The following is a 25,970-nucleotide window of genomic DNA, read 5'->3' as shown; positions in this document are numbered from 1 at the left end:
GGGTAACAACTGCCTGGTGGTTAACTTTTACGCGCTGCACAGCTAAATGGTCGCAGTGCCGGTTGTGCGGCTTCAACCCCTTCGAGTGGTAGCCCCTTAATGTGCCTCCCTTTTCTTTTTTAAATTTTCTCAGAAAAGTAGGCCGATAAGAATAGGCAAGTTTGACAAAAAAAAAAAAAAAAAAAAAAATTGCATTCAGCTGTCATTACGCAGTTGGCAATTTCTTTCTTCGTCCAACCGGCTACTCCTTTTTGGGTGGTTGGCGAAGTGCGGAATGGGAGATACAATTTTTAAACCCCTTTTTTGTGTATTCCCAGATTTACGCACTCTTAATCGTTAAGAAGAAAAAGGCAGAGTTCACATTCCCCCCCGTTCACACATTTCCAGCTAGCCTTTTTTAACTTGGCACGTTTTACAAAACGTATGACTGTTCATAAAAAAAAAAAAAAAAAAAAAAAAAAACACCTTTTCTTTATGAACGGTTCAGGCGATTTTGTTCTTGAAAAAGAGGGACACTATTTTTTGCGGGAAGAAAGGTGTATTCAACGCTGCATGCATGCGCAGGTGAGGGGCCCCGAACGTGCCTGTCTGGCCCGCCTATGTTCATTCGATCGTTCGACCATTCGCATATTCTCTTATTTATCTACCCACCTCTTATGCGCGCCTTTTTTGGCATTTTCCTTTTACAACAAAATGGCCAACCCCTCAAACGGAAGGGCCAAAACCTCTTCAAGGAAGCTTTCCATCCCCACTGTGGTCTACAACGCCCCAGTTTGACGTACATATTCATTTTAATATGCGCCGAAGCGTTTTTCCCCCTTAAAAAAAAAAGGGAGCTGAAGTGGTAAAAAATGTAGCACTCCTGCTATGCACGTTTTACGTGTTTGTCTTAAAAAAGTGGGGCGAAAAAAAAAATCAAAAAAATCAAAATTGGAGTTGCGTTTGCAGTTCTATTTGCAGTTATAAAGGCACACTTCACGAATTCACTAAAACATGCCCAAACGGAAGGCGCATTCACACGTTTGCACGTGTGCGTGGCGGGGTCTACATCTTGGGGTAGCCCCGAAAGCGTCCATCGCTCAAGTTGCTTGAAAGCATTTTCTGTTTCCCATTCGCTTGCGGGTTGTACAAGTTGTTCACCATGTACACGTTTTGGTTATGTCGGTATCCCCCGGGGTTCTCCGTACAGCGCGTGTAGTCATAGACACTCTTTTGCACCCCGTTCACATACGGGATTGGGAACTCATTCTGGTAGCTCCGAATTGACTTGCCATTGCTATACTGATTGCCGTTGCGGCTGTTCATGCTGACCTGGTTGTTGCCGTTACGGAAGTTCATGTTGACTTGGTTCCTGCGCGGGGGGCGGCAGTTCAGGCTCATAACACTGTTCCAGTGGCCGAAGCTTCCGAAATTGTCGAAACTGTCGAAACCGTTGCAACCGCCGCCATACACCCAATCAACGTTCCCCTGCGTCTCGACCATGTTATGCATGCTGCTGTACGAATTTTGCACTAAATTTATGAAGGACGAGCCCACATTCGCTTTTGTCACACAGTTGTTGGGGGTACCCGCTTGGGTGTCCATCCCAACAACTTGAGCCCTATTATTAGTATTATTATCATTGTTAATATTATTATTATTTTTTTTTTTTTTCGTTTTTTTTTTATTTTTTCCCTCTTCAGCGTTGCTCGGGTGGTCACTCTGGAGATTACCAAAATGTGTGTTATTCCTCGCGTTTTTCGCAGCTAATGAGTTAAAATTGTATTTGTGGACTGTGCCAACTGCTACCATTGGGGACAATGAGACCACTTGCTCACCACCGGTATGCTTCACTTCCGCGTTATGGGTACTCAGGGCGTTCTTACCATATGTAGTTTTCGGCGTCTTGGAACCTGTTAACGCCTTATTACGGTTAGCACTGACCACCGGCGTAATACCATTTTGCACATTCTCCATGATAGCCCCTTTCGAACTATTGACGACTACACTGCCATTGCGAATGCCCTTGGATTGACCCATAATTTTATCGTTCTTTTTCTTCTTATTCTTCCCCTCGGGGGGAGCTTCCCCGCTGAGCCCCCCGTCGATGTCTTTCACATTGCTATCCTTCACATTGCCACCCTTGGCATTCTCCTCCTCCTGCAGCAGCTTTTTTTTTAACTTCCTGTAGGTCTTTTTCTTCTCCTTCTCCTCCTCCACAATGTAGTCATACTTAAACTTTGAAATGATATCATTTTTGTACATGTACTTTATGAGGTAAAAAAAGACCCCCCCGTTGGTTCTCTTACCCTCTTTACTAACCATGTCTATGCCACCATAGTTCTGTATCAAAATGGTTTTCTCTAGAAGGCTCAAGGATATATAAACGCCTAAGGAGTCCACTACTCTTTTGATTTGGTCTCGATTTCTTTCCTTCAGGATGGTACTGATGGTTGTCGTTAAAATGTCTTTAATCATCTTATTGTCGTTGTAGAATTCTTTGGGGTCCATTTTCTGTTCGTCGCCTTCGTCTTCAGGCGGGGGTAGGTCGCCCGTATTTTTCGGATTTTCCCCCTCGTTCTTCACTTCCACGTGGGCCTTCTTCGCTTCCACGTGGGCGTTCTTCGTTTCCACGTGGGTGTTCTTCGTTTCCACGTGGGTGATATTCTTCTTCTCCTGCTCTGCCCCCTCCGCATCGCTCGGGGAATAATTCTCATTAATGTACTTGGCCAGAAACTTCCTTATATTCTTAAACTTCTTAATAGTGGCAATATCCATTGGACTCATATTATAAATGTCCCTCTTCTGCAGGAAGCTTTTATTCTCTGCCAACAACTGGACGTTCTTTAAGACGCCGCCCAAGCAGGCCGAGTGGATAGGCAGCCTATTATGCACATCAAAGATGTTAATCTTGGCCTTCTCCTCATAAATTAAAAACTTCAAATAATCTGAATTATTTCGATAGGCAGCATAGTGTAGAGCTGTCCTATTGGACAAATCCGTGTCATTAATTTTGGCCCCATAATGTAGCAACAACTTTGTTATTTCTTTGCTCCCTTTAATGGCTGCAAAATGAATGCACATGCTGGCTGTAGTTTTTCCCCTGTTTGGTGACAAGGAATGGGGTAACATCGCGTGTATGTTGGCATCGTTCTTCAGTAGAAGTTCTGTTATTTCTTTGTGCATCTTCGTAACGGCTATGTGTAGGGGAGTCCAGTGTTTGTAATCCGACACGTTCACTTTGGCTCCACTCTCTATCAGGAGCTTGCATATTTCGTAGTATCCACCTGCACATGCATAATGTAAAGCTCTCCTTCCAATTTTGTCAAAGTAGTTTATGTCTGCGTTTTTCTCGAGGCACTTTTTCACCACTGAGATGTTGTCTAAGTACGCGCCGTGCAACAGGGCTCGGTTTATGTCTGGGAGGCTCAGTCCCGGGGGGATCGTCACGTTCAGGGATGGGTCCCCCTGGAACACGTTCCCTGCGTCCGGCGCGTCGCCTGGGGGGGCGTCCTCCTTGAGCGGTTCCTCCTTAGGTGGCTCCTCTTTCAGAGGTTCATCTTTCAGCGGTTCATCTTTCAGCGGTTCATCTTTCAGAGGTTCATCTTTCAGCTGTTCATCTTTCAGCGGTTCATCTTTCAGCTGTTCATCTTTCAGCTGTTCATCTTTCAGCTGTTCATCTTTCAGCTGTTCATCTTTCAGCTGTTCATCTTTCAGCTGTTCATCTTTCAGCTGTTCATCTTTCAGCTGTTCATCTTTCAGCTGTTCATCTTTCAGCTGTTCATCTTTCAGCTGTTCATCTTTGTGCGATTCCTCTTTAGGTAACTCCCCTTTAAGCGATTCCTCTTTAGGCGGGTCCACTTCTGCTTCCCCCCCCACCTCCGTGTGGCCCTTCAAAAACGCAGGCAACTCACCACCCCCGTCCCTCTCCAGCATCTGCAAAGCGTTCAAGTTTTCCTCACTTATATTTATTTTAAAAATGTTCGTCAATTCATCGTACTTCTCACCAATTCCGTTTGGAGAAAATTCATGCAAAACATTTGCAATGTATTTGTCTCCATAATTTTTCACACAATAGTCTATGAATTTGTGGATCTCTTTATTGACTTCCAAGTTGGCTGCTTTTCCTTTTTCGCAAGTTGTTGGGTCAGTTAGTTTGGGTGTCTTCTCCCTCTCTTTAGCTGCTATTCCTCCCTGTGCATTCTTCTCACCGATGTAGTTTTCCCTTTCTCCCGCATTTGGTGGGAACCCCCCACTGTTAGCAACATTGTTTTGCATTTTAAAGGGCCGAAATGGGGCACTAATCCCTTTAGTGAACTGCCTCCTCTGCACCATCTCAGCATTTGTGTTGGGGTAATATGCGTCACACGTCCCCCTTTGCATAGGCGCGTAGGTACCATCATTCCGCATGCCTGGAACCACAGGGCTTTTGCCCAGTTGGATGTTCCCTTGTTGGGGGTACTTCCCTCTCATGTTTGGGTTCGCCCCATTGGTAAAGTAGGCAAAGTTAGACGCGCTGGAAAAGTTTTCCTCCTTCATTGCGCTGCCCATGTTGGCCATTTTCGCTACAGTCACCGTGCTGCTGACGCCTCCATGGAGGATCTGTCCACCCCTGGGCATACTTCTACCCCCGTTGTGGTAGTACCCCTTTTTGTTACTATCTCGTTTGCTGAAAGTTAGATCCTCTTGATTCTGTTCAAAGTGCAAATATTTCGCACTGGGGGCAGCCGAATTGAACCTCATCGTGTGGCCATTTTGCAGATCCACTTTCTTCTTGCCCAATTCGTAATTCGCGCTTCGAGCGAAGCTGTCATTTCCGCGCGGTGGAAGTTTTCGTTGTCTTCGGAAGGTGGTTCCGCTGAAGCTGCCAAAGCCACCAGCATTGCCAACATCGCCCAAAGCATTCGCACTTCCCACGTTGTACATGCCCTGCAACGAGAGGGCCCTCTCCATTAGGGCATTCCCTGACATGTTGCTTCCGTAGAAAAAATTCCCCATGCCACCGGGAACCCCGTCCTCATACGAAAAATCGTAGCACTCATTTGCGTTGCGGAAGGGGACCGGCCCGTACATGCAATTTGAGTATACCTGATTGTCCACACTGAAGCCATATTTACAATTTGCGTTTTTTGCCAATTGCAGCATGTTCCTTTTAGTCTGCATGTTCATAAAATTGAGGGGATTATTACTACACGAAGCTTCACATGGATTAGGACTGAAGTTACTAGCTACACTCTTCTGGGGGAGACCATAACCAATGCTATTTTTATAAATAATATTTGCCAGATTGTTAAGTTGATCTTTGGTCATACTTTTGCTAGGTATTTTGTACACGGCGTGATGATTCCCGCTTGTCTTTTTAGAGAGATTTTCCTCCCCATTTTGTGTCTTACCATTTTGCACAGTTTGATTCCCTTTTGATGATTTTTTTTTTTTCTTCTTCTTCTTTTTGCTCTGTTTCTGGTTTTCCACTGGATCGGTCGTGAGGTCATTGTTGTAAAGGTTGGCAGAATCGATGGTGCTTTTGACAACGCTCTTCCTCCTTGTGTTGCAATCCGTGTTGGTGCTGATTGCCGTGGTGGTACTGGCATTTTCATTGCTGTGATCATTTGTGAGCGTGTCTTTAATTTTTGTCAAGCCGCTAATCTCTTCGTCACCTGCTTCGCCATGGCCTTTGTCATCGCCTTTGAAATCGCTTTTATCTTCTCCCGCAACTTTACCCTTTTTCTTTTTCCTTTTGGCTTTTTTTCTTTTTTTCTTTGTCTTTGTTTCCCCGTCTGGGGATTTGTCCGGTCCCGCCTCATCCGCCTTAACATTACTCGTTTCGGCTTCCTGTCCATTTTTATACCCCTTTATGCTGTTCCCATTGCCCATTTGTTTTTCGTCTCCCTTTTTAGCCGATTCAACATTTGGGGCATTATTTACTTCACTCTTTTTTGTACCTTCCTCACCTTTTGCTTTTTCCTCCCCAAGGTTGCTGCTGTTGTTAGGCAAGCCGTTCTCCTGGATGGGCGTTTTTTCTGAGGAGCATAAATCCGTCTCTTTCTTATTTTTATTATAACACTTTTTCTTCGAATTTTTCCTTTTTTTCCCCTTAACGGTTTTGTTCATATCGTTTTCGTTTGGGTTCATGTTGCTTTCCTTTTGGCCTTCTGCCCCTTCGCTTGTCTTAAGTGTTTCGCTGTTATTGCAATTTCCGGCGTTATTTGCGTCCCCCTCTCCCGACTTGCTTCCGACCTCATTACTGTCACTGTTTCCTTTTCCACACGATGAATCTTTGCAGCCCTGCTCTGCATTACTTCCCTTTCCCGCCTGCATCACCCCGATACATTTTTGCGCTTCATTTGAGATTTCCATTCTTTTTTCCGGCGGGAAACATAGCAAACGTTTGAATATGCTCACGGTGAAGTGGTACGGTAGATGCTTCATGTATGGTGGTCCAGCTTGTTCCCTTTGCCACGTTTACACTACGTGCAAATTAGACGTTATTTCTTCTCCTCATAAGAGGTAGTTCACAAGCACTTGCAAAATCTTTTGCGCACAACACATCACGTACACATGTACGTACATACGTGCGTTAACAATTTTTTTTTATTTCAGTTGAGCGTCTTTCGGATTGTCCTTTCCCTGTTGTGTGCAGGGCAAAAAGTTGGCACTTCTTTCGCAAAAAAAAAAAAAAAAAACAAAAAAGGTATCTGCCTTATGAATTTGTTTCACGTAGGGGGAGGGGTTCTTTTCCCTCCGTAATTAATTATTGACGAAAGGGTGCAGGACAGAATGCGTGCGTAAGGGTGTACACACAAATGTAAGTACATATGTACACACACGTATTCCCAAAGGAATACATAAATCCATGCACACATGCCCTGGGTGGGGAGAATTAATTTCGTTCACATGTGTGCACATTCGCGAACACAGTTTCACACGTGTATGCACTCGCATCAGGATTTTCCGCATACATACAACACAAGAAAAACGCGAATGGTCAACCTTTTAAAAACATCTTGAAAAAAAAACATTAACAAAGGGGGAAAACAGTAAGGGTGTAAACAGAATGCAAGAAGAAAAGGGTTTCAGAAAAAAAAAAAAAAAAAAAAACACAATACGATGCATAATTAGCTTTTTAGTTATGAAATTACCTGAACGGTTCATATTTTTTTTTATTTTTTTTTTCTAATTCAAATGCACATTGCTAAGTTGCAACGGGGGAAAAAGAAGGGGTAAGAAATGCAATTGTACCTTTCGTTGGGAAAATTACTTTCACATGTACATTTGTACATATGTGCGTAGTACCCCTCGCGTGTGAAGGCAGAATACGTATGAGGATCGAGTAATGGTCAGTCCCTCTCTTCTTTTTATATACCTTTGCACAAGGAGATGCTGAAACCCTGTAACAGTTTTTTTTTTTTTAGCATACACGCGGCTGTGTAACCCCAGTTTGATAAAATAGCAAATTACCTACTAAGATGTATTTTATTTTTTCCCCTTCTTCCTTTGCATTTTACCCACTTAAGTGTGATTATTTTTCCTTCCCTCACATGCCATATTATGCGTATTAGCAAACTTCATGCAGTGTTAAATAGCGGCTTATGTTCGGGGTTCACCTATTTATTTTTTTATTTTTCAATTGCATGTGCGGTAAAAAATATATTTCCCCTTCTCGCTACAGTACAGTCTGTTTTTAACTCATCAAAAGGTAAGTAAAAAAAGAAAAAAAACTTGTAATAACTACATTTATAGGAAAACATGTAAACGGTGAACATTGCATTTGCGCAAGAACACCCTTTTTTTTTCGTTACATTATTGTATTCACAGATATTCTTTGCAAACATGTACACAATGTGCACATTCGTGTGATCATTCGCGCAATATGTTCTCCCATTAAGTGTATGTATATATATACACTTGGCGTTATATAGAACATTTTTTTTTCTTTTTTTTTGGGGGGGATTCCACCACACCCTCACCAATCTGGTTAAAATTAAGAATAATGCTGCTTCAGCTGAGAAAACAATTGTATACATTTTGCATTTGCCCCTTTTTTTATCGCGGGAAATGTTTTTTTTTTTCCCCTTCCAACGTTATGCCATCTTAAGTGTGTATTTCCTCTGAAAGATTGTTAACAAGCCGAATAGCCAACTGTATGTAAATTTTTTTTTTGACTAGTTGCTGCAAAATATACATGCGGGGCGTTTAAAGAAAAAAATAATAAAATGGGGAAACATACGAAACACGGTGTAGGTTTCCATTGCATCGTGCTCCTCTTTCAACTGCTATTTTACACTGTTTAGGGGGTACCAAAATGCGGCAAAAAAATATATGAACATTCGTGCCAATTTGATACGTGCACGACGTATAATAGGCCTCTGTGCAAAAAAAAACGATTTATTTCGCTAGAAAGTCAAATTTGTGTGTGTAATCAAGTGAAAGAATGCTTCCCGCTAGCAGCAGTGCAATGCCATCCCTTTGGTTGAGCAGCAACCCCGTTGTACAGTGCAAAGCGTAACCAACTTAAGAGCAGAACGTTTTGCTAAAAAAAAAAAAAAAAAACGAATTAGCAAGTGCGCGCCTCAATGCCATGTAGGATGCTTTTCAAACGTTCCTGCTAAATTTACCACGTCGAATAAAAGGCGCCCTTTAAATGCGGCATTGCCTTTTCAGTAGGCTTAGTGAATTACATGGGGTAGGATAAACGGACATACACACACTGTGTGCACACGTATCTAAACATGTACCGTATTTGTACCAATGTATGTACACGGAACGAGTGAATGAAAAATAAAATTCTGAGCATTCTTGCCGCGCAGTGCAAACAGGATAGCTAAACAGCTTACGCTCTGTAACAGAGTTCAGTTCAAAAGTATCTTTCAGCGGAAAAAATGTAGACGGCTAAATTTCAGAAAAATGTTTGGGCAATTTTGCGCAAAGGTTCGCAAAACAGTAGCAATGCGATTGTACTGGAGGGGGAAGCGCTCCTTTAACTATTATGTTTTGAATATTTTACGTAGTTGTACAAATTGCATACGTATACACGAATTAATACACTCGCGCCTTGTATCGTCCCTTCATCCCTGCTATTTCGCAACTGTAGAGGGGCACCATAAATGTTTGTCCGTCGCTTTTTCTTGCCTTAATAAAAAAACAGTGAGAAAAAGGGATGCCTTAGTTAAGAACAAATGCAGTAACGTCAGCTACGCTGCATTGTACAGGTGTGCAAATTTTGTTTTGCATTTTTTTTTTAATTTTCCAAACGGAGGGAATGTATAAGAAAAATACATCCTCGCGTAACCAGGGCGAATGCATTATGGCTGTTACACACCCCTTACGGTATACTCCTTTGAGGCGTTTCCACCCCCTACATCGTGTAAGTAAAAGTGTACAAATGAAACTACATCCGATTTGTTGACTTGCATACACACGTGTATATGTACACCGGAAAGTGGTTAAAAACGAAGCGAGAAAGACCCCCTGCACACAAGTGGTATGCGGAGTGCTCCTCATGTTAACCACATTGTGCCTTTATAAAAGATGAATATTTTTTCTTTTTCTTAAGAAAATAAAAGCATGGCCAGCTACATTCTTGGGGGGGAAGTAAATTTTAATCCCCCCTCCCACCTTCTCTGACAAATTTAAACCATTGTTGCAAAATGGATTGAGCTATTTTACCGAATATTCATAACCGCTTAAACAATCGCGTTATTCTTCCCCTGGGAGTGGCATGCGTCTGCATTTAAGCGTTTTTTTTTTTTTTTTTTGCCCAACGTGCATAAAAATGGAATATACAAAAAGTGCTCAGCAACCGCCGCATCGCGAAACGGCAGAAGGCGTTATCATGTGTGGTCGTACGCGACAGAATACGCAACCACACAACATGCAGAATTTTTCGGAGAGCTGCAAAACCGACTTGCCTTTATTTTGCAATTGCACTTGTGAACATGTACGTGATAGCTGCTCCCCCTTTGGTATTAACGTCTGGCCAGACTTTCACCATTACCAGAGGTGGAAAAACGTCATTATGCCTTATAGAACGAGTTTGCAAAAAAAAAAAAAAAAAAAAAATGGATAGTTGGTAGGAGGCAGTCATCACAGCAGCAAAAACTTGTCATACAATTCAGTTTTAAGTGCATGCTTTTGCAAGGGGCACCTCAATTGGCAACTTGTGATACGAAGCGCCGTTGAATAATGAATTTTTTTTTTTTTTTTTTTTTTTTTGGTGAGCACTTTTTCTTCAACCACATATTTCACCATGCTGTGCTTGGCAAACGGATGTTGACAAAAGTGTACATTGCCGCTTTGCAAAAAAAAGTACATACATAGTGCGTACATCACATACATGCATACATTTATGTACGTGTATGTGCATACGTATGGGAACGCCCCAAATGACCCGCCGCGCCCAAGCATAAAGTGTGTCTTAACACGTTATAAATGCGAATTGTTCTTTGCTGTTCACAACCCACGTGGGCACGCTTGGAACGATTAGCACGTTTTATCTGCATTTTGACTTAAGAAAGAAAATGTAAAGCGAATCGTAAAAAAAGTAAAATAAAATGGATAAAATAAAAAATAACTAAAATTATATGACCAGAAAAAAAAAAAAAAAAAAAAAAAAAAAAGCTCGCCAGAACGTAATATCAAACCACCAGTAACTTTTCTTTTTTTCGCGAAACTTTTTTTTTTTTTTTCTCTACAAATGTACATAAAAGGTATACGTAATGACGAATTTATTTCTCTCTACAAGTAATTTCTCATTGGAGTGTACATTCATTCTGCCTTTTTAAACATCCCCCTGTTTGTGAATGCGTGTATTTTTTACAAGTACGTTCATCGTGCGTATGCGCGTGCATGTATATTCGCACAGTGCGCATGGTACTTGTACGGATGTACATGCCCCTGCTAATTTGTGTACCTATACGCACAGATGTGTTTCGTGTACAGAGAATACATTCGCGTACTCAGAAGCGCGCGCGTACATATAAAATATATAAATTTACGTATATTATATATATATGTGCACGCCTGTGCGCCTTCTCCAAAACGACCATTGCAGTAGGTTGCGCGAGAAGTACGCGGACACTTCTTGCTCCCCCGCACAGTGCGGGAGAATGGCTTGCTTAAACGTGGAATCAGGTTGTTGTGTGCTTGATACTTGATGGTTCATCAGCTTTTGCATTTTTTTAAACGCACATCTTTTGCCTTTTTCTTTCCTATTTCTTTTCTGCTTCTTTCCTTTTTTTCCCCCCTTTTTTTTTTTCACCATCCCCCACCGTTCAGTGCAAAAAGGAAAATATACACGCGAGTATTTACTCCCTGAGTGTACATGAGCGTATTCATTTCGTTCCCCCACAAACAAGTACCTATACGCATTTTTATATAGGTACGTATATATATGCATACATGCGAGTACGCACCTTGCATTATACAAACGACTGAATCGACTTACACAAAAGCGCGACATAAAATCGTAAAGCTGCTTCTGTAAACCTTAGCACACCTTTTTATTTGTTCTTTCCTATTTGAAAATTTTTCTTTGTTTAGTTTTCTTCGCTATATGCATTTTTATTCTGTTGCATTTATTACGTGTACAAATACGAGCCCTTTCTTTTTAATTTTTTTTCCCCCCTGTTATTCCCTTTTTACTGTTTCTTTTCCCCCATTACTTTATTTCCCCCCTTTTTTTTTTTTTTCCTTGCCCCATTTTTTCCCCCCCAATTTTTGCACCTTTCTTCCCCACATTTTTTCTCCTTTTTTTGCCCATTTTTCCACTTTCCCATTTTCACCTTCAAAACACCAAAGTTAACACTCCACAGGGGAAAGGAGTTCATATACATGTATATACTTACATATGCATGTATAAAGAGGGGATGATATTATTGCCCCCCCCCTTTTTTCCCCTTCTACGTATTCATTTAACTACATACCAGTGTACTGTAGCACGCATAGATTGTTTGGCTACCTGTGTGAATACCTGAACACACGGGGGTATCTGTTGATACGTGTATGAGTGTGTCGAACCCCCTGTGGGTACATGATAATACATGTTAGCGTCAGTGAAGCCACGTCGACCGCTCTACCAAACACCAGCCGTGCCATCACATGTTAACAGAGATTAGCAAAGGTTCACGCATGATAATACATGCAAATATATGTTGGCCCTCGCCATCTCCCTCACCTCTTCACATTTATTGCTCCGCGTCAGTAAGAGCACGCATCTGTTTATTGCAACACAATCGTGCATACACACCTTGGTCTCTGTTGACCAGAACGCGTGTTAGCATTTGTGTTCTCATTGATAGTTGTCCCCATTTTCACACCCATACTTTTTTGCAACAACTCTTTTGTTCACCTTGAGGGTGCATTATAAATACGTCAGATGTGTGTATTCCTAACGATACACATTTATTTCGTTGCCCCTTCCCCCCCTTTTTTGTCACCCATTTTGTTTCTCGGAAGTGTAAAGGGTGGGCTTATTTTGGGATATAACTCCTGTGCACATGCGTTTTTTGCTTAGCCTATTTTGCATAGCTTTTTTCTCCCCCTCCCGTCTCGTGCCTGCGCCATCCACGTGTGTTGCATGTCAAAATTCAATGTGGACAACTCTCCAGTGAATGACCAGTCGAGCACAGGCAGTCGTATGAGACACGCGGGGCTGAACACGAGAAATAAGCATTCATCATGTTTATTGATTTTTTTTTTTTTTTCTTTCCACCCTTTTCCTCACACTGTGTTAACGCACAATTTGTGAATATTCTTCACCCCCTTACCATCACCATCACATAATATGTTTGTAGGAGCACGTGTATGTGTTACATTCCGTATGTACGATTATGCATGCACGTGTGTATGTAAGGTAGGGGGGTGTATCTAACCCGTACGATATATTTATTCGTTGCGCATATGCATGAGTATCTGTATGTTTTTTCCTTCTCCTCCGTCTTCACCTTATTAGAAGGAACGTTCTTACCAATGGGTATGTGTAGCTAAGTATACCCTTTTCATGAAACATAGAAAACGTGAAGGTGTGCTGCAACGAACGCTTCGTGTGCTTCTTCAGCATAGCAAGTTGTATTACATTTATGCTTGTGTACATACGTACGTGCGTACTTGCGTACTTGCACATTGACCGAGTTACAACACGCACACCCTATTGGGGGAGAACAACCGTAAACCAAAAAGGTGCAACCACTAGGAAGAGTCTCATTACGTTAATAACGCACCATTGTAGTAATATATTTGCGTAATGTCTACGTTTCTTCTTTCCCTTATTTATCCCCTTGCCTAAATTTTGTGCCTACTGAAGCGCAGCTGCATAGAGTTAGAGAATTAATTTGCTCGCCGCACGTAGGAGTCAATTATATGTACACCGCCCAGTGGTTATGCCCAGTGGTTATGCCCAGTGGTTATGCCCAGTGGTTATGCCCAGTGGTGATGCCCACCGGTGGAAGGCATCTTCCAAGAAACTTTCCAAGACGACTTAGCACAACAGCGGGAATGCACTTCGTATATGCACCCCGTAGATACATCCAGTAGATGCACATATGCATAACGTATTTCCAACAAGTTGAGGAACCTTTTTTTTTTCCCCCTTTAAGCATACACTCAGAGAAAAGAGAACCCTTGTGTCTTCTCTTTAATGCATTTTTTTTCGCTACCTCGCGCTGAGCATTCCCACTCCCAGTGATCACTGAACGTAACAGCATCTTTCTTACGTTGAACGTCTGCCCTTTGGAAGTGATACCCCCGGCGGCAACATTGCGGCGCTTCCCGAGGCTCCCGTCTAGCAAATGGTAGCCTCCCCCTTATGAACAACCCGGAAGATAAGGATGAAAATCCAGCTAACAAAGGGTACTTAATCGAAATTTTGGGAAATTCAGTTCATAATAACATTTCCAACCTTGTACGCGCAAACGCGGAGGGAAGAACAGCTCTGCATCTGATAACCCCGAGCTAGCCACGAGAAGCAGCTCCAAATAAATCAACACCGAGACATGGATTCGCGAACGGCAATTTCGATGGATAATACTGAAAGTAACAGTCATTTATTCCTTTCCGATGAGAAGAAGGGAGTTAGCCATAATTTTAGCTCCCCCGATTACTACCACAGCAGGAGGGAGGACAAATTTAAGTTCACGCCGGGTCACAACTACGCGCACACGTACGGTCGAACCCACGATCACATCTGCCATGGTAGTTACAGCCATGGTTACGATTATAACCGCAGCCTTAGCCACACCCACAAGCACGACGTTTCACCCCCTCCCGGCGGCTTCGATTTGAAGAGCGGGAAAAACAGGTTCGACTGTTTTGCAGCCCCCAAAAGTTACAATCACATTGTTGTTAATGGAGAAAATGCAAAGCTTTGTGGCAACGTCGAGACGTTATTAGATGTGGAACCCTGTGAAGACGACCCGAGAAGGGGAGGACCCGAAATTTTTCCGAAGCCGCATGGCACCATTTTACATAGCGCAGATCATGATTCCCACGTAGCTACGCACCATCATATATGCCACAATGGGGGGTACACAGAGAACGTGGGGACGTTACACCGTAGTAATCGAGAAGAGCTCTCCGAAAGGGTAGGTCACACTGCACTGAGACAGCTGGACGAACCAGTCGAGAAGGAACAAATCTTCCAAAGAACAACTATTGCCCACAAAACGCATGACCTGAGTAGCAACGGACCCATTTACACGAAGGAATACAAATCGAACAATGAAAAAGTGAGACAAAATAATATGAACAGCCAAATTGTTAGGGACATGAGAAGAAGCAAATCAAATAATAGCTTCAGAAGCATAGTCATCACGAATGTCTTTTTGGGAAACATTCCACCGAACATAACAGAGGAGAGGATAAAAAATGTGTTGGAAGTTTTTGGCTACATAATCCACATTGAGTACAAGTGGTGCATCGATAAATGGTCCTATGCATTTATCTACTTCGTTGACGAGACCTGTGCAATAAATGCTGTAAACATTTTGAACCAGAAGAGATTTTTCGACAACTGTCCCAACCATAGATTGATATGCTTTATCGTTTCGAAGCAGATTCCCAACCAGAACACGCTTCACTACAGCAAGGCCAATTTTTCCCTCTTGAAGGACGGTCCACCGGGTAGGTCCAAAGGCAGTGTAGTTGCTACGCGGCACTGATTTGGCGTTCATTTTGATCTGGTGTTCATTTTGATGTGGCGTTTTTGTTTATTTTTTTTATATCCCCTCATCGCGTTAATATCCTCTTCCCTTTTTTCACGATTTGCTCCCTTTTCTTTTCCACCCATTTTGCAGGCGCAAATCTGTTTCTGTACGGAATCCCCCTCAAGTGGACCGAACTGAACCTGATCCAATTGGTTAACAAGTACGGCCACGTCGTGGGCCTCAGAATCCCATACATAAACAACGACCATGATAAGAAGCAGGGGAATAGAGGCTTTGGTTTTGTGTCATACGACAATAAGAAGTCCGCCATTGAGGCGTTTGAGGAGTTGTCGAAAATGCACATCCACGGGAAGTTGCTGAAGGTGCAACTAAAAAATGGCGAGGAGCATTTGTTGCCGCCCAAGCTGAAGAGCATATACAGCGCCAGTGTGGAGGGCAACCCGAACGGGAGCATGAACACTAACTCAGACGTCACCCCAAATGTGAACATGAACAGTAACTCAGACGTCCACTTCAATGGGAATGTGAACACCAATGAAAACGTCCAGGCGAACCAAAACAATGTGAAGGACCCGAACAACACCAAAACGGCGCAGAGTCTGGTGAGCACCGCCGACACGCTGAAAACGCTAAACTCCCTCAATTATACAGATGCACCGAAGAAGTCCAGAAGTAACTTCCCTAGCAGTAGCAGCAGTGCCAACTGTAGTGGCAGCAATCAGGGCGCCAACTTCCTGACCGCAAACAACAGGATAGCCGAACTCGTGTGTAACGGCACCGACAACCACATGCAACACATCTCTACACCGGAACAGAACTCCCCACGGAAGTTGCTACAAAATGACGCAGGTAGCAACACCATGCCATTGAGTAGCTCACACGGAAAGTTGGTAAAACATTTTTCAGACAACTATTACAATAAATATAACACGACAGGGAAGAGATTGAATAATTACATGCACAGCTTTAAGCATTCCAGAAGCCTAGGAAACAATGCGATTCTTCCTCCTACGTACCCAGTGGAACCACGGAGCGCTTTAAATAAGACGAGCGAAGTAGGGGATGTGTTTGGAACCACCGGTGCAAGTAGCAACACCCATTTGTGTTATACTCAAAAGGGCGAAAGTGGGAGCTCTTTTGGGGGTGCACTTGGAACCGTCACAGGATGCCTTATTAGCGATGAAAATGGAAGCGACCCTGAAAGTGGAAGTCCCATCGATTACACAGGAATGAGTAAATACCCCCATAACGTGGAAGATGCAGCACTGAAAATGAATCCAAAGAAAGAAACTACAACGTATGACTATGCAGATGATCGTTTTGACCGCCTCCTGAATGAACGCGTTGATAATACGAACAATAGGGGGACGGACAGAGGGGAACTTTATTCCTGGGACATGAGGAGAACGTTTCATATACCGGCCGAACCAAAGGACAGAGGAATAAACAGTAAACCGCATTCTCACCCGAACAAAGTAGAAGGACATAAGTTTCCAATGAATGAGAATCCTACCGACTCGTACAACTGTGGCCGATTGGGGGGGAAGGACTCCAATGCCGACAAAGTGCAGGTAGCCAGATTGAACCATCTGAAGAATAAGATTTTTGTGCATCAGGGAAAAAACATGTTTTGCAATCCCACTGTGGAGGGAAGAACGAGCGCAAAAATGTACAGTCAGTTCTTTGCGAATGGCCCAAAGGAAGAGTGTAGCGTCGACGGCAACTGGAATGGGAAGTGGGACGGAAACTGGAACGGAAACTGGAACGGAAAATGGAACTCCAACTGGAACACCTTTGCTTCCCTGGGAGATTCACTTAGAAGCGCGAAGGGCAAAACTCAGCTGAGCGGCGAAAACGGGAACATAACTTCCTTTCTAAATAATATCTGGTATGACAATGGCCAGAGTGGCTCAAGTGTCCCCTGCAGTCCAAGTGCTTCTTGCAGTGGTGCAAACAACCGTGCTGTTAGTCCTATTGGGAACGACAAAAGGGGCGTGCGAAACGAAGCCATGTGTAACGCGGAAGTGGAAGAGGACAAGGGGGATGTTCAAGTGAAGAGAATCTCCCATCTTCTTGCAAATGGAAACGATTGGCTGTATGGGGAAAAGGAACGCGAAGGAGTCAACGGAGGAAGTCAAAATGACGAGAATTTTTATCTTAGTTTTGATCGGGAGGATTTGCACGATACCGTTGTTGACAGTGGTGACAATACGGGAAGCGGCAACGACAAGTCCAACTACTGCAAAAACATGCAGCTCTTCTTTTCCTTCCTAAACACATACGCAAATAAAAACTCGCTAAACATCGAAGACCCTATTAGCAAGGAGAATATGAAGCTGTACGAAATGCTGAACTCAAAGGTTGACAAGCAGTCGGACAAGGACCTTTTGGAATGCTCCTTTATGGAACTCCTCTCGAAGAACAAGAGAAGCGAGATGCAGATCCCAAATCAGTTGGATAAAGAAGAGGTGCAAGACGAAGGTGCGAAAGAGCTCCACAAGTACAACACCATGTCCTACTTGCAGGAAGACTATGACCAGATGCTGCATTATGAACCCCCCGATTTTCTAAGCGCCTGTAACTTCAGTTCTAGCTTTTATGACCGCATCGACGCGTATGCTGCGAATGAAAATAACAAGACTGGCAATGGCCAAGGCAGCGGTAAAAACAGCGGTAACAACAGTGGTAACAACAGTGGCAACGGTGACAAAAGGCTGTACCAGGAAGAAGGGCTCTCAGAGAAATGCGATGAACTTTTAGATCGATACCTGAGCGACCTGTACGTTTTTAATGATTATGCGGGTGCGAAGAATTGCAGCAAGGCTATGTTCAACTTTGAAGCAAGGAACGATAGGGAGGCGAATACGTATGCGAATGCTAATGCTAATGGTGAGAAGATGTGCTGCAACACGGGGAATGCCAACCCGGACAGTAAAAGCAGTGCCAACAACAGCAGTAATAGTAGTAGCACCAGCTGTAGCAGCAAAATCGTTTCGAGCGTGCAGGAGATTGCAAGTAAGCGCGTTCCAATATACTACGAAGACAGCAACAGGAGTGCGAATATCGCCTTCAAGACCAGCAGCGCGGGAAAAGGTTCCTAGCAGCGTCAGAAAAAGTTCGTGCCATCGTGTTTACCCGTAATATGAACTGACCACGACTGATAACACGCTATTTAAAAGAAAGTTAAAAAGGTGTGTGTTTACCTGTATGCAGAGAGAGGAGGAACAAGAAGAAAGCAACCCCACCCTTCCCCCGTGCATGACAGCAAATGTTACCGTGGCGAAGAAAACAGAAAGGCTTATTCAAATAAACAACACACACAGAGGAAAAATCGCGCATACTTTTCTATGACTTTTAACCGTATTGCTTTCATTCACTTTTTCAGACCAAATTATGTGATTAAGGACCGGATCTACTTTACCATTTTTATTTTTTTTTTTTTAATTCCCATAAGTGAAGACACGCACGCGCCGTTATCACTATCCACGCTCGTGTTAACCTTTTAAATGAGCCCGTTTGTGTAGGGGCATTATCTGTTGTACACATGCGTGTACTTATAATACACGTGCGTGTGTTTTTATTTATGTAACAAATTAAAGCTTCCTTTTCTTTTGGTATGCACTTTCCCCGCCCATGTGTTGTGTGCATGCGTATCTTCCCACGTGCACATGCGTCACCCTCCTTGTTAATTTTACCAGTGGAGGATTCTCTTTCTCCCCTTTTTTTTCCACCACGTGTGCAACGTCGGCAATGTGCACACGGGCGTGCGGTTGTCGCTACGTCTATGCCGCTACGGTTGTAGGTTTGTGTGCACACATGCTTTACCTACACAGTTTATATGATTTTAATGGAAATTTATCAACACAAGAGCGTCCATCCGTCTGTTCGTTCGTCCGCCCGTTCGCTCGCACGTAGGCACCATGATTGTGTAACATTTGTATTCATTTTTCAAATCCTTTAAAGGCAAAAACATTGCGTGCATCATAAGTCTCTGTTCCACGGCAACAGCATTGTTAACGAGCGTGTCCAGTTGCAGTGCACGAATAACGTACTAAATTATGTTCCCCTGCAGAGCAGCACGAACAGGGTGAACTCCTCTTCGCTCCTGTAGTAGAATACACGCATAACACGTTTTTCACATTATCCCACTATTGTTAATATTTAAAATAATTGTGAAATATTTTTAAATTTTATCTTAATTTTATCTTAATTATATCTTAATTTTACCTTAATTTTATCTTAATTTTATCTTAATTTTTTTTTTTTTTTTTTTTTTCAACTCACCATTTTCGCTCTTGCTATGTTCTATGGATGGAGAAAGACATACACATACTCGGGGTGTGCTCCATTTTTGCCTTTTCCATTTATTACACTGCGTAGATTTATATGTGCGCATGCAGTGCTACCCACATTGTACTATTACCCATTTAAACGTTTTCAAAAAGGGTTGTCTTTTTAATGTTTTAAAAAGTTATGCGCATGTTGGGCGGTCCCCGCACGGGGCGCGAAAACATGTGAAGGAAGTTGATGTGAAAAACGATTCATATGAAAAACGACTCATATGAAAATAGATTCATATGAAAATGGATTCATATGAAAAAACGATTCATATGAAAAAACGATTCATATGAAAATGGATTCATATGAAAAAACGATTCATATGAAAATGGATTCATATGAAAAAACGATTCATATGAAAAAACGATTCATATGAAAATGGATTCATATGAAAAAACGATTCATATGAAAATGGATTCATATGAAAAAACGATTCATATGAAAATGGATTCATATGAAAAAACGATTCATATGAAAATGGATTCATATGAAAAAACGATTCATATGAAAATGGATTCGATTCATATGAAAAACGATTCATATGAAAAACGATTCATATGAAAAACGATTCATATGAAAAACGATTCATATGAGAAACGATTCATATGAAAAAGGGTTCATCTAATGAGCAAAAAGCTCATGTAGTGGGCGAAGCGCAATATGGCCTCAGGAAAGCCCGGTCTGACGACCCCCTCACTGGACCTCCAGATACATCTCTTTCACCTCGCAAGGCAACTGGCCCATGTCAGCGAAGGTCACCTCTATGATGTCCTTGGAATACACGGACTTGTCTGAATTGGTCTGAACAACCCGAGCGCGAAAGTTGAAGCGCTTGTTGTTATTTACATAGTCAACGAAGCTGTTCGTACCAACCCCCTCGTCTTCAAAGCCGAAGTAATAGGACTTGGTGCCGAAGTACGCCTTTCCATTATTAGCCATGTTCTGCTTAAGAATTTTTAAAATGTGATAATAATTCTTCTTTCTATATAATATTTCATTTCCTATGATAAATTCAAATGGGTTTAATTTTTTCTTCTTAATTTTTTTATTCAGCTTGTTCCAGGGTTTATTGATAACGGTGCAATTGTATTTTTGGCTTTTTATTTTCATGCACTTTTTTTTATCCTTGAGTTTTTTTTTCTTCGTTTTTATGTTCAAGTTTTTTCTTATGTTGGGTAGCAGCACGTCGTTGATCACTTCTTTGTTCAGCTCCTGGAAGACGACGTTTCCTTCGTCCATGAGGACCTTAATACCAACAAGACCGTGTCCACAGCCTTAGAGAGAAGTAAAGGGGTGGAAAAGCGTTAACCGGGTAGAAAAGTGTTAACCGGGTGGAAAAGTGCTAACCGGGTAGAAAAGCGCTAACCGGGTAGAAAAGTGTTAACCGGGTGGAAGTGGTAGGCACGGCCAACACGATGTCGTGCAGGTGACGACGTACACACCTCAGTGCAAACACTCAGCCACGCCGTTTGCCACGTTTGCCACGCATGCCTTTCCTACCTAGCTCTAGGACATTCTTACTCCTAAAGTCGATCCCCTCTTTGTGTAGAAATTTCAGCATTTCCCATGTGCATTCCCAGATGGTGTATCCCCCCTCGTAAGCATTTTCCTCAATCAACTTTTTTTTTTTCTCCACATTAACACAACGGTTTTTCAAAATCAGGGAACTGTGAATTTCACCCTTTTCTTTCGACTTTTCGAATTCTTCCTGTTCATTTAGGTAGTAAATCTCGTACATTTTGTTATGAGGACGAACGGAGGGGCTTACATCCATATGGGAAGAACACATATATAATCTGCTCTTTTCAACCGTTTTTTATAGGCTAAATTATTATACAATATTTAATTTTCGTTTAGATTGTTTTTAAAAAAAATGGGGGAAAAGAAAAGGTAAAACTTTTAAACAAAAAAAATGAAGTAGCGTGGGAGTAATAAACTATAGAGTAAATCCAAATTTGAAAAAAAAAGAAAAGAAAAAGGGATTCTAGAAGAAGAAAAAAAAAAAAAAAAAAAAAAAGGGGCGGGGGTGAGGCGAAAAAATTGGGTTTCAAAATGTGGTCGCCAACAAATCATCGCAGCGTTTTTTTTTTTTTTTTTTTTTTTTTGCGTACACGTACACAAAATATTTGTTCACGTTCTGCGTACAGTCCGCATCCTTGGCTCTTCTGGCATATTTCAAATGTGAATTATTACAGTTTTGTATGCAAAAAAGTGGCCTTCCCTTTCTCTTTATTGTTTTCTCCTTTCTTCTTATCCTTACAACATCATATTTGAAATGTTCAAGGGGTTCTTTTGTCCGTACTTTTTCCTTTCGTTCCCCTGGTGAAAAAAGAAAAATATATATTCAAGGAAGTTAAGAGTACACTTAAATTGAAGGTAGAAGTACAGCAGGGTATGCTGTACGCCATTTTCATCCGTGCACATGTACTCCTAATACATGCATATATGTGTTATGCGTAATGTGCGTTGGTTTTAAGCGGTCGAGTACCCCCACATGGGCAAAAAGGTGTAGAAGTGCGTACCCCTTAGAATAAATAAAGGGGCACACCAGTACTCACATTCCCCAATTCACGTACACAGTTCAGCATATATATATATAATTTTAAGTTAAAAAAAAAAAAAATGCCCTTTCCATGTTAGCAAAAAATTTTTCACTTACCTTCAAATTGTCAACTATGAGCCACTGATTGTCATCACTATCGGAGCTGTAATCTGGCGCGATTCTAAACAAATTGGATTTACTCTTGTTTGGCTCCTTTTTGCATTTTTCCGCTTTTATGTTTTCTTCTCTAAAGCGAACAAACTTTTTGGAAGAATTTTTTTTCTCACATGTATCAAACAAATCATCAGAAAGGGGTGTGTAATTTTTCTTTTCATATTTACTCAATTTCAAATGGATATCTTCCTTTTCCTTCAAACACGACATCGATGCATTCACGCTGTTTAACGAATCTAACGATAGGTTAAAGTAGTAGAGTAAACTGCTACACGTCGTTAAGAAGGAAAGGAGTAGAATTATAAAAACATTCTTCGACATGTGTAAAATGAGATTCCACATGAAGTATCTTTTGCTAATTAAATTGGACAAATTAAAACAAAAAATGTAGATATTGAGGAGGGTGGACTCCAAATTTAATGGCGCCCTTTCTATACACATGAGTAGTATAGGGAGGGATAAAATTTTGATGGACACATTCTGAATGATTATGTTAAGTAGGAAGAGAAAGGGGCTCACATACGTGCTCTTATTATAGTACAAAAAAATAAAGCTAATTATCTTCAGCATTACATTAAACAATATCGTTATCATGGCGTAACTTTTGTAACTTTTTTTGTTTGTGTACAGTTGGAAGATGGAGATTCCTATCAGCTTGGAGGATCTGCAAAAAAAAAAGGGGGTAAACGGACAAATTTTGTGATACGATTCTTAACGTGAAGTAGAAACCAACATTCCGTGTGGGAAATATACAACCTAGTAATAACAGGCACACATGCCCATTTGCATGCACTCATCTCCTTACTGTGACACCAGGGGAATAAAGTTAATCAGGGAATGCGGCCATCTGTAATTCTGCACACCGTACTGTAACATTGAAAACTTCGTATCAATGGACGAATTGAACAGAATTAAAAGAAAGAGTATTTTGAACAAATTTTCCTTAAACAGAAGTTTCTTCAGAAGTGCAAATTGGGAAAATAGGTCCACTGTGTTTTTCACATGAACCCCTCCATTCTCACTTTTCTGTATTATGTTTCGTTGTATCTTAAAGCTCGAATTCAGCAAAAGCGTTTCTTCGCTACAGAGACAAGAAATGATGAAGATAGCGAAACTTTTCAAAATTAATAGGTAAATGCTTATTTTTAAAATGTACAAATAGTACAGGATAAGGGAACAGAAAATCTTTATACACATCACGTATGATATGTAGAAGATTTTCTCAACATGTATCTGTCTTCTGCATCGCTCGACTACGATTCCTTCAAAAACGCAAGACGATAGAAGCATTTGACTCGAAACCAAAAAGACAACAGCCAGGTAGGAAAAGCAGTTCATCTTGTTATTAAAAAAATATATACATAGCAGCAAAAACGTGGTGCTAAATTCGCTTAAAACGATATAATACTTCCTGTTCAGTGGCAAATGCACAAAATTGTCTATATAGGAGTGCTTACTCAGACCTGCTTTTCTTAGAAAATGGGACCCCGATGAAACTCCATCCTTCATATATTTGTTGCCAAAAAATATCTTAAAAAGTATATATTTCCCATTACACACTGTTCTGGTGCAGTAATAAAAAAAATCCTGCAAAAAATTTCCCAACTCGTACAACTTTCGCGTCAGAAAGGAGACTACATTATTTATGTTAAAGTACACATTATCCGTTAAAAATGCAAAAAAGGGTTTTAAAAAGTACAGAAGTATTAAAATGTTGTATATGTTTTTCCTCACGTCTTCACTTATTTCTGCTTTATATCGGGTACTCAGTATATAATCATTGTAACGTAAAAACAAAATGTATAAAAATTCACTCATAAAAAAAAGGGGAGATATGTTTTGCATCAACTTGGTTATCTTTGAGCTGTCACTTTCCCGCTTAAAAATGTGTTTGTTGTTATCTCCAGGTTTCTTCATTTTTTCTGTTCATTTTGGGAAGGTAGATTTATCTTGTGTACGTTTGAATGGTGTGTATGTATCTGCGTCCTTTTCGCCTGCTTCTTCTGCTGCTCTGATTTTGCTATGCTTTCTAGGCTTGGCCCTTGAAATGTCCCACTTTGCTGGAAAACTGCGTTTATTCGGTAAGCCTAGGCATACGTACCGTGCGCCTACGCATGCGGGCGTGCGGCATGTGTACACCTACACGATCCGTTTGTCACGGGAGGCACAAACCCGGCTTCATAATTTGTTCAAACATGAATGTATAGTAGGCACAGCCTGCGCTAAGAGAACGCCGCTTTGCTGTTTGTCGTTTTTTTCTTTTTCGTTTTCCCGAAAGAGTCACCTCAGATGTACGCGGGGGAAATGGCCTTGGCGGACGAAAAACACCGTATATGCAAAGCAAAAATAGGTTTTCTTATTTTCTGCAGTTTGAACGAAGTGGTAAAAAAATGGGCACACTCTTGAAAAGTTAAGAATAAATTTTTTTTCCCCCTTCGCATTATTGTTCAGTTAACATTTGCTTCCTTTTTTTTTTTTTTTTTTTGGAGATGTTTCCGAAATGCGCATGAGAAAAAAGAGCATGTTTCCCCTTCTTTCCGCTTCAAATATCTTGGGCGTGGCTTAGCGAAGTGACGCAAAACACACCCCCGCTTATGTTAAAAGGGGGAAACAAGAACTTCTACGCTCACGCAGGAAACAGAAGTAACGACTTTTTCTTACATTTTTGGAAACGCGAAAAAATGTTTATTTTTACTTTGCCATTTTGCATGAGGGGAATACATTTAAATGTATGAATACTTATAAGCACATATGTATAATACATTTGCCAGTCGCTCGTGTGGTCCTAGTCCCTTTTGCATTATCCCTATAACAAGCTATTTGGCAAAATTTTGAAACGCAAATTTGTTCTTAAACAGCAAGGGGGCTAAATTAACAGATTTTCTATTCATAAATACCATTTATGAATAGAAAAATGGGGAGAAAAGCTAAAAAGGGACATCAAATTATTACACAAAGGGGAAAAATATAAGTAGCACAAACTTGTGCAGGGAACGAATTGAAGGGAAAACACACACCTAACTATTGCCATCGTTTTTTTTTTCTTTTAACCCTTTCGTGGTAAATAAAAATGACCTCTTAATTTTTAAAGGAGCAAAGTTGAAAAAAAAAAAAAAAAACTTTTCAACATGGTGTCATAAAAATGGTAGGCCACTTTTACACATAAGGGGCAAACACCTGAACTGCGTTCCCACAAATGTTGACATGACCATAGTACACACACGTCGTAGATTTTTTTTATCTTAACATTTTTTCTTTTTGTATAGAAGTAAGACTCATCTGGAATGTAGACTTATTCCTAGCTAAAGCGAGAGGGCACTCTCCTCTCAAAGTGTATGTCGAATGCGAGTTTGACTTGCGCATTATAAGTTTGCAAAATGGGTAAATTTTAGGCACAACATAGCGTTTATACGACATGTGTATGCTGAATAAGCGGTATTTCTCTCTTACATGAAATCAACCCATGTATTTTTCCAACAATATCTCGGGACAAACGAAGTCTTTAAAACGTCAAGTAACACCATCGAACAAGGTGTAAAAAAACAAATTCCCAAATGAAAACACCTCTTTGTATTGTTCTGTTCTTTTGTGAACATTTCCATTTAACAGGAAATGGCTCTTTTCTTTTAATTTCTTTTCCAATTTTTTTAAGAAAATCCCCTATGTGGCACGTACATTTCGTCATTCTTTTTGGTCATTTTTCCTATTTTTTTTTTTTTTTTTTTTTTTTTTTTTACGCTCTGCGCGGGAAAAAAACACACGGTTGCATTCATCAAAGC

The 25,970-nt window shown here is 41.3% G+C and overlaps 3 protein-coding genes across 3 annotated transcripts; 1 reads left to right on the top strand and 2 right to left on the bottom strand.

Annotated features, from left to right (window-relative positions):
- Positions 1 to 1,044: 1,044 nt before the first annotated feature.
- PCOAH_00014810 (Ankyrin-repeat protein) lies at positions 1,045 to 6,336 on the bottom strand (the record flags this gene model as incomplete). The annotated part of the gene is made up of 1 exon (XM_020058290.1): positions 1,045 to 6,336. One exon carries the CDS (start codon positions 6,334 to 6,336, stop codon positions 1,045 to 1,047), a length of 5,292 nt encoding a protein of 1,763 aa, XP_019913839.1.
- Positions 6,337 to 13,967: 7,631 nt separating this feature from the next.
- On the top strand, positions 13,968 to 18,238 carry PCOAH_00014800 (Uncharacterized protein; the record flags this gene model as incomplete). The annotated part of the gene is made up of 2 exons (XM_020058289.1): positions 13,968 to 15,093; positions 15,267 to 18,238. The coding sequence occupies 2 exons, from the start codon at positions 13,968 to 13,970 to the stop codon at positions 18,236 to 18,238; spliced, it is 4,098 nt and encodes a 1,365-aa protein (XP_019913678.1).
- A 1,930-nt stretch (positions 18,239 to 20,168) lies between these two features.
- On the bottom strand, positions 20,169 to 24,108 carry PCOAH_00014790 (Uncharacterized protein; the record flags this gene model as incomplete). The annotated part of the gene is made up of 5 exons (XM_020058288.1): positions 20,169 to 20,749; positions 20,976 to 21,271; positions 21,593 to 21,794; positions 22,131 to 22,855; positions 22,997 to 24,108. The coding sequence occupies 5 exons, from the start codon at positions 24,106 to 24,108 to the stop codon at positions 20,169 to 20,171; spliced, it is 2,916 nt and encodes a 971-aa protein (XP_019913774.1).
- Between the last annotated feature and the right edge of the window lie 1,862 nt (positions 24,109 to 25,970).

This window comes from Plasmodium coatneyi, chromosome 6 (assembly GCF_001680005.1).
Source record: "Plasmodium coatneyi strain Hackeri chromosome 6, complete sequence".
Classification (NCBI taxonomy): domain Eukaryota; phylum Apicomplexa; class Aconoidasida; order Haemosporida; family Plasmodiidae; genus Plasmodium; species Plasmodium coatneyi.
Note: the sequence above shows the minus strand (reverse complement) of the source record. Positions and strands in the feature narration are given on the sequence as shown.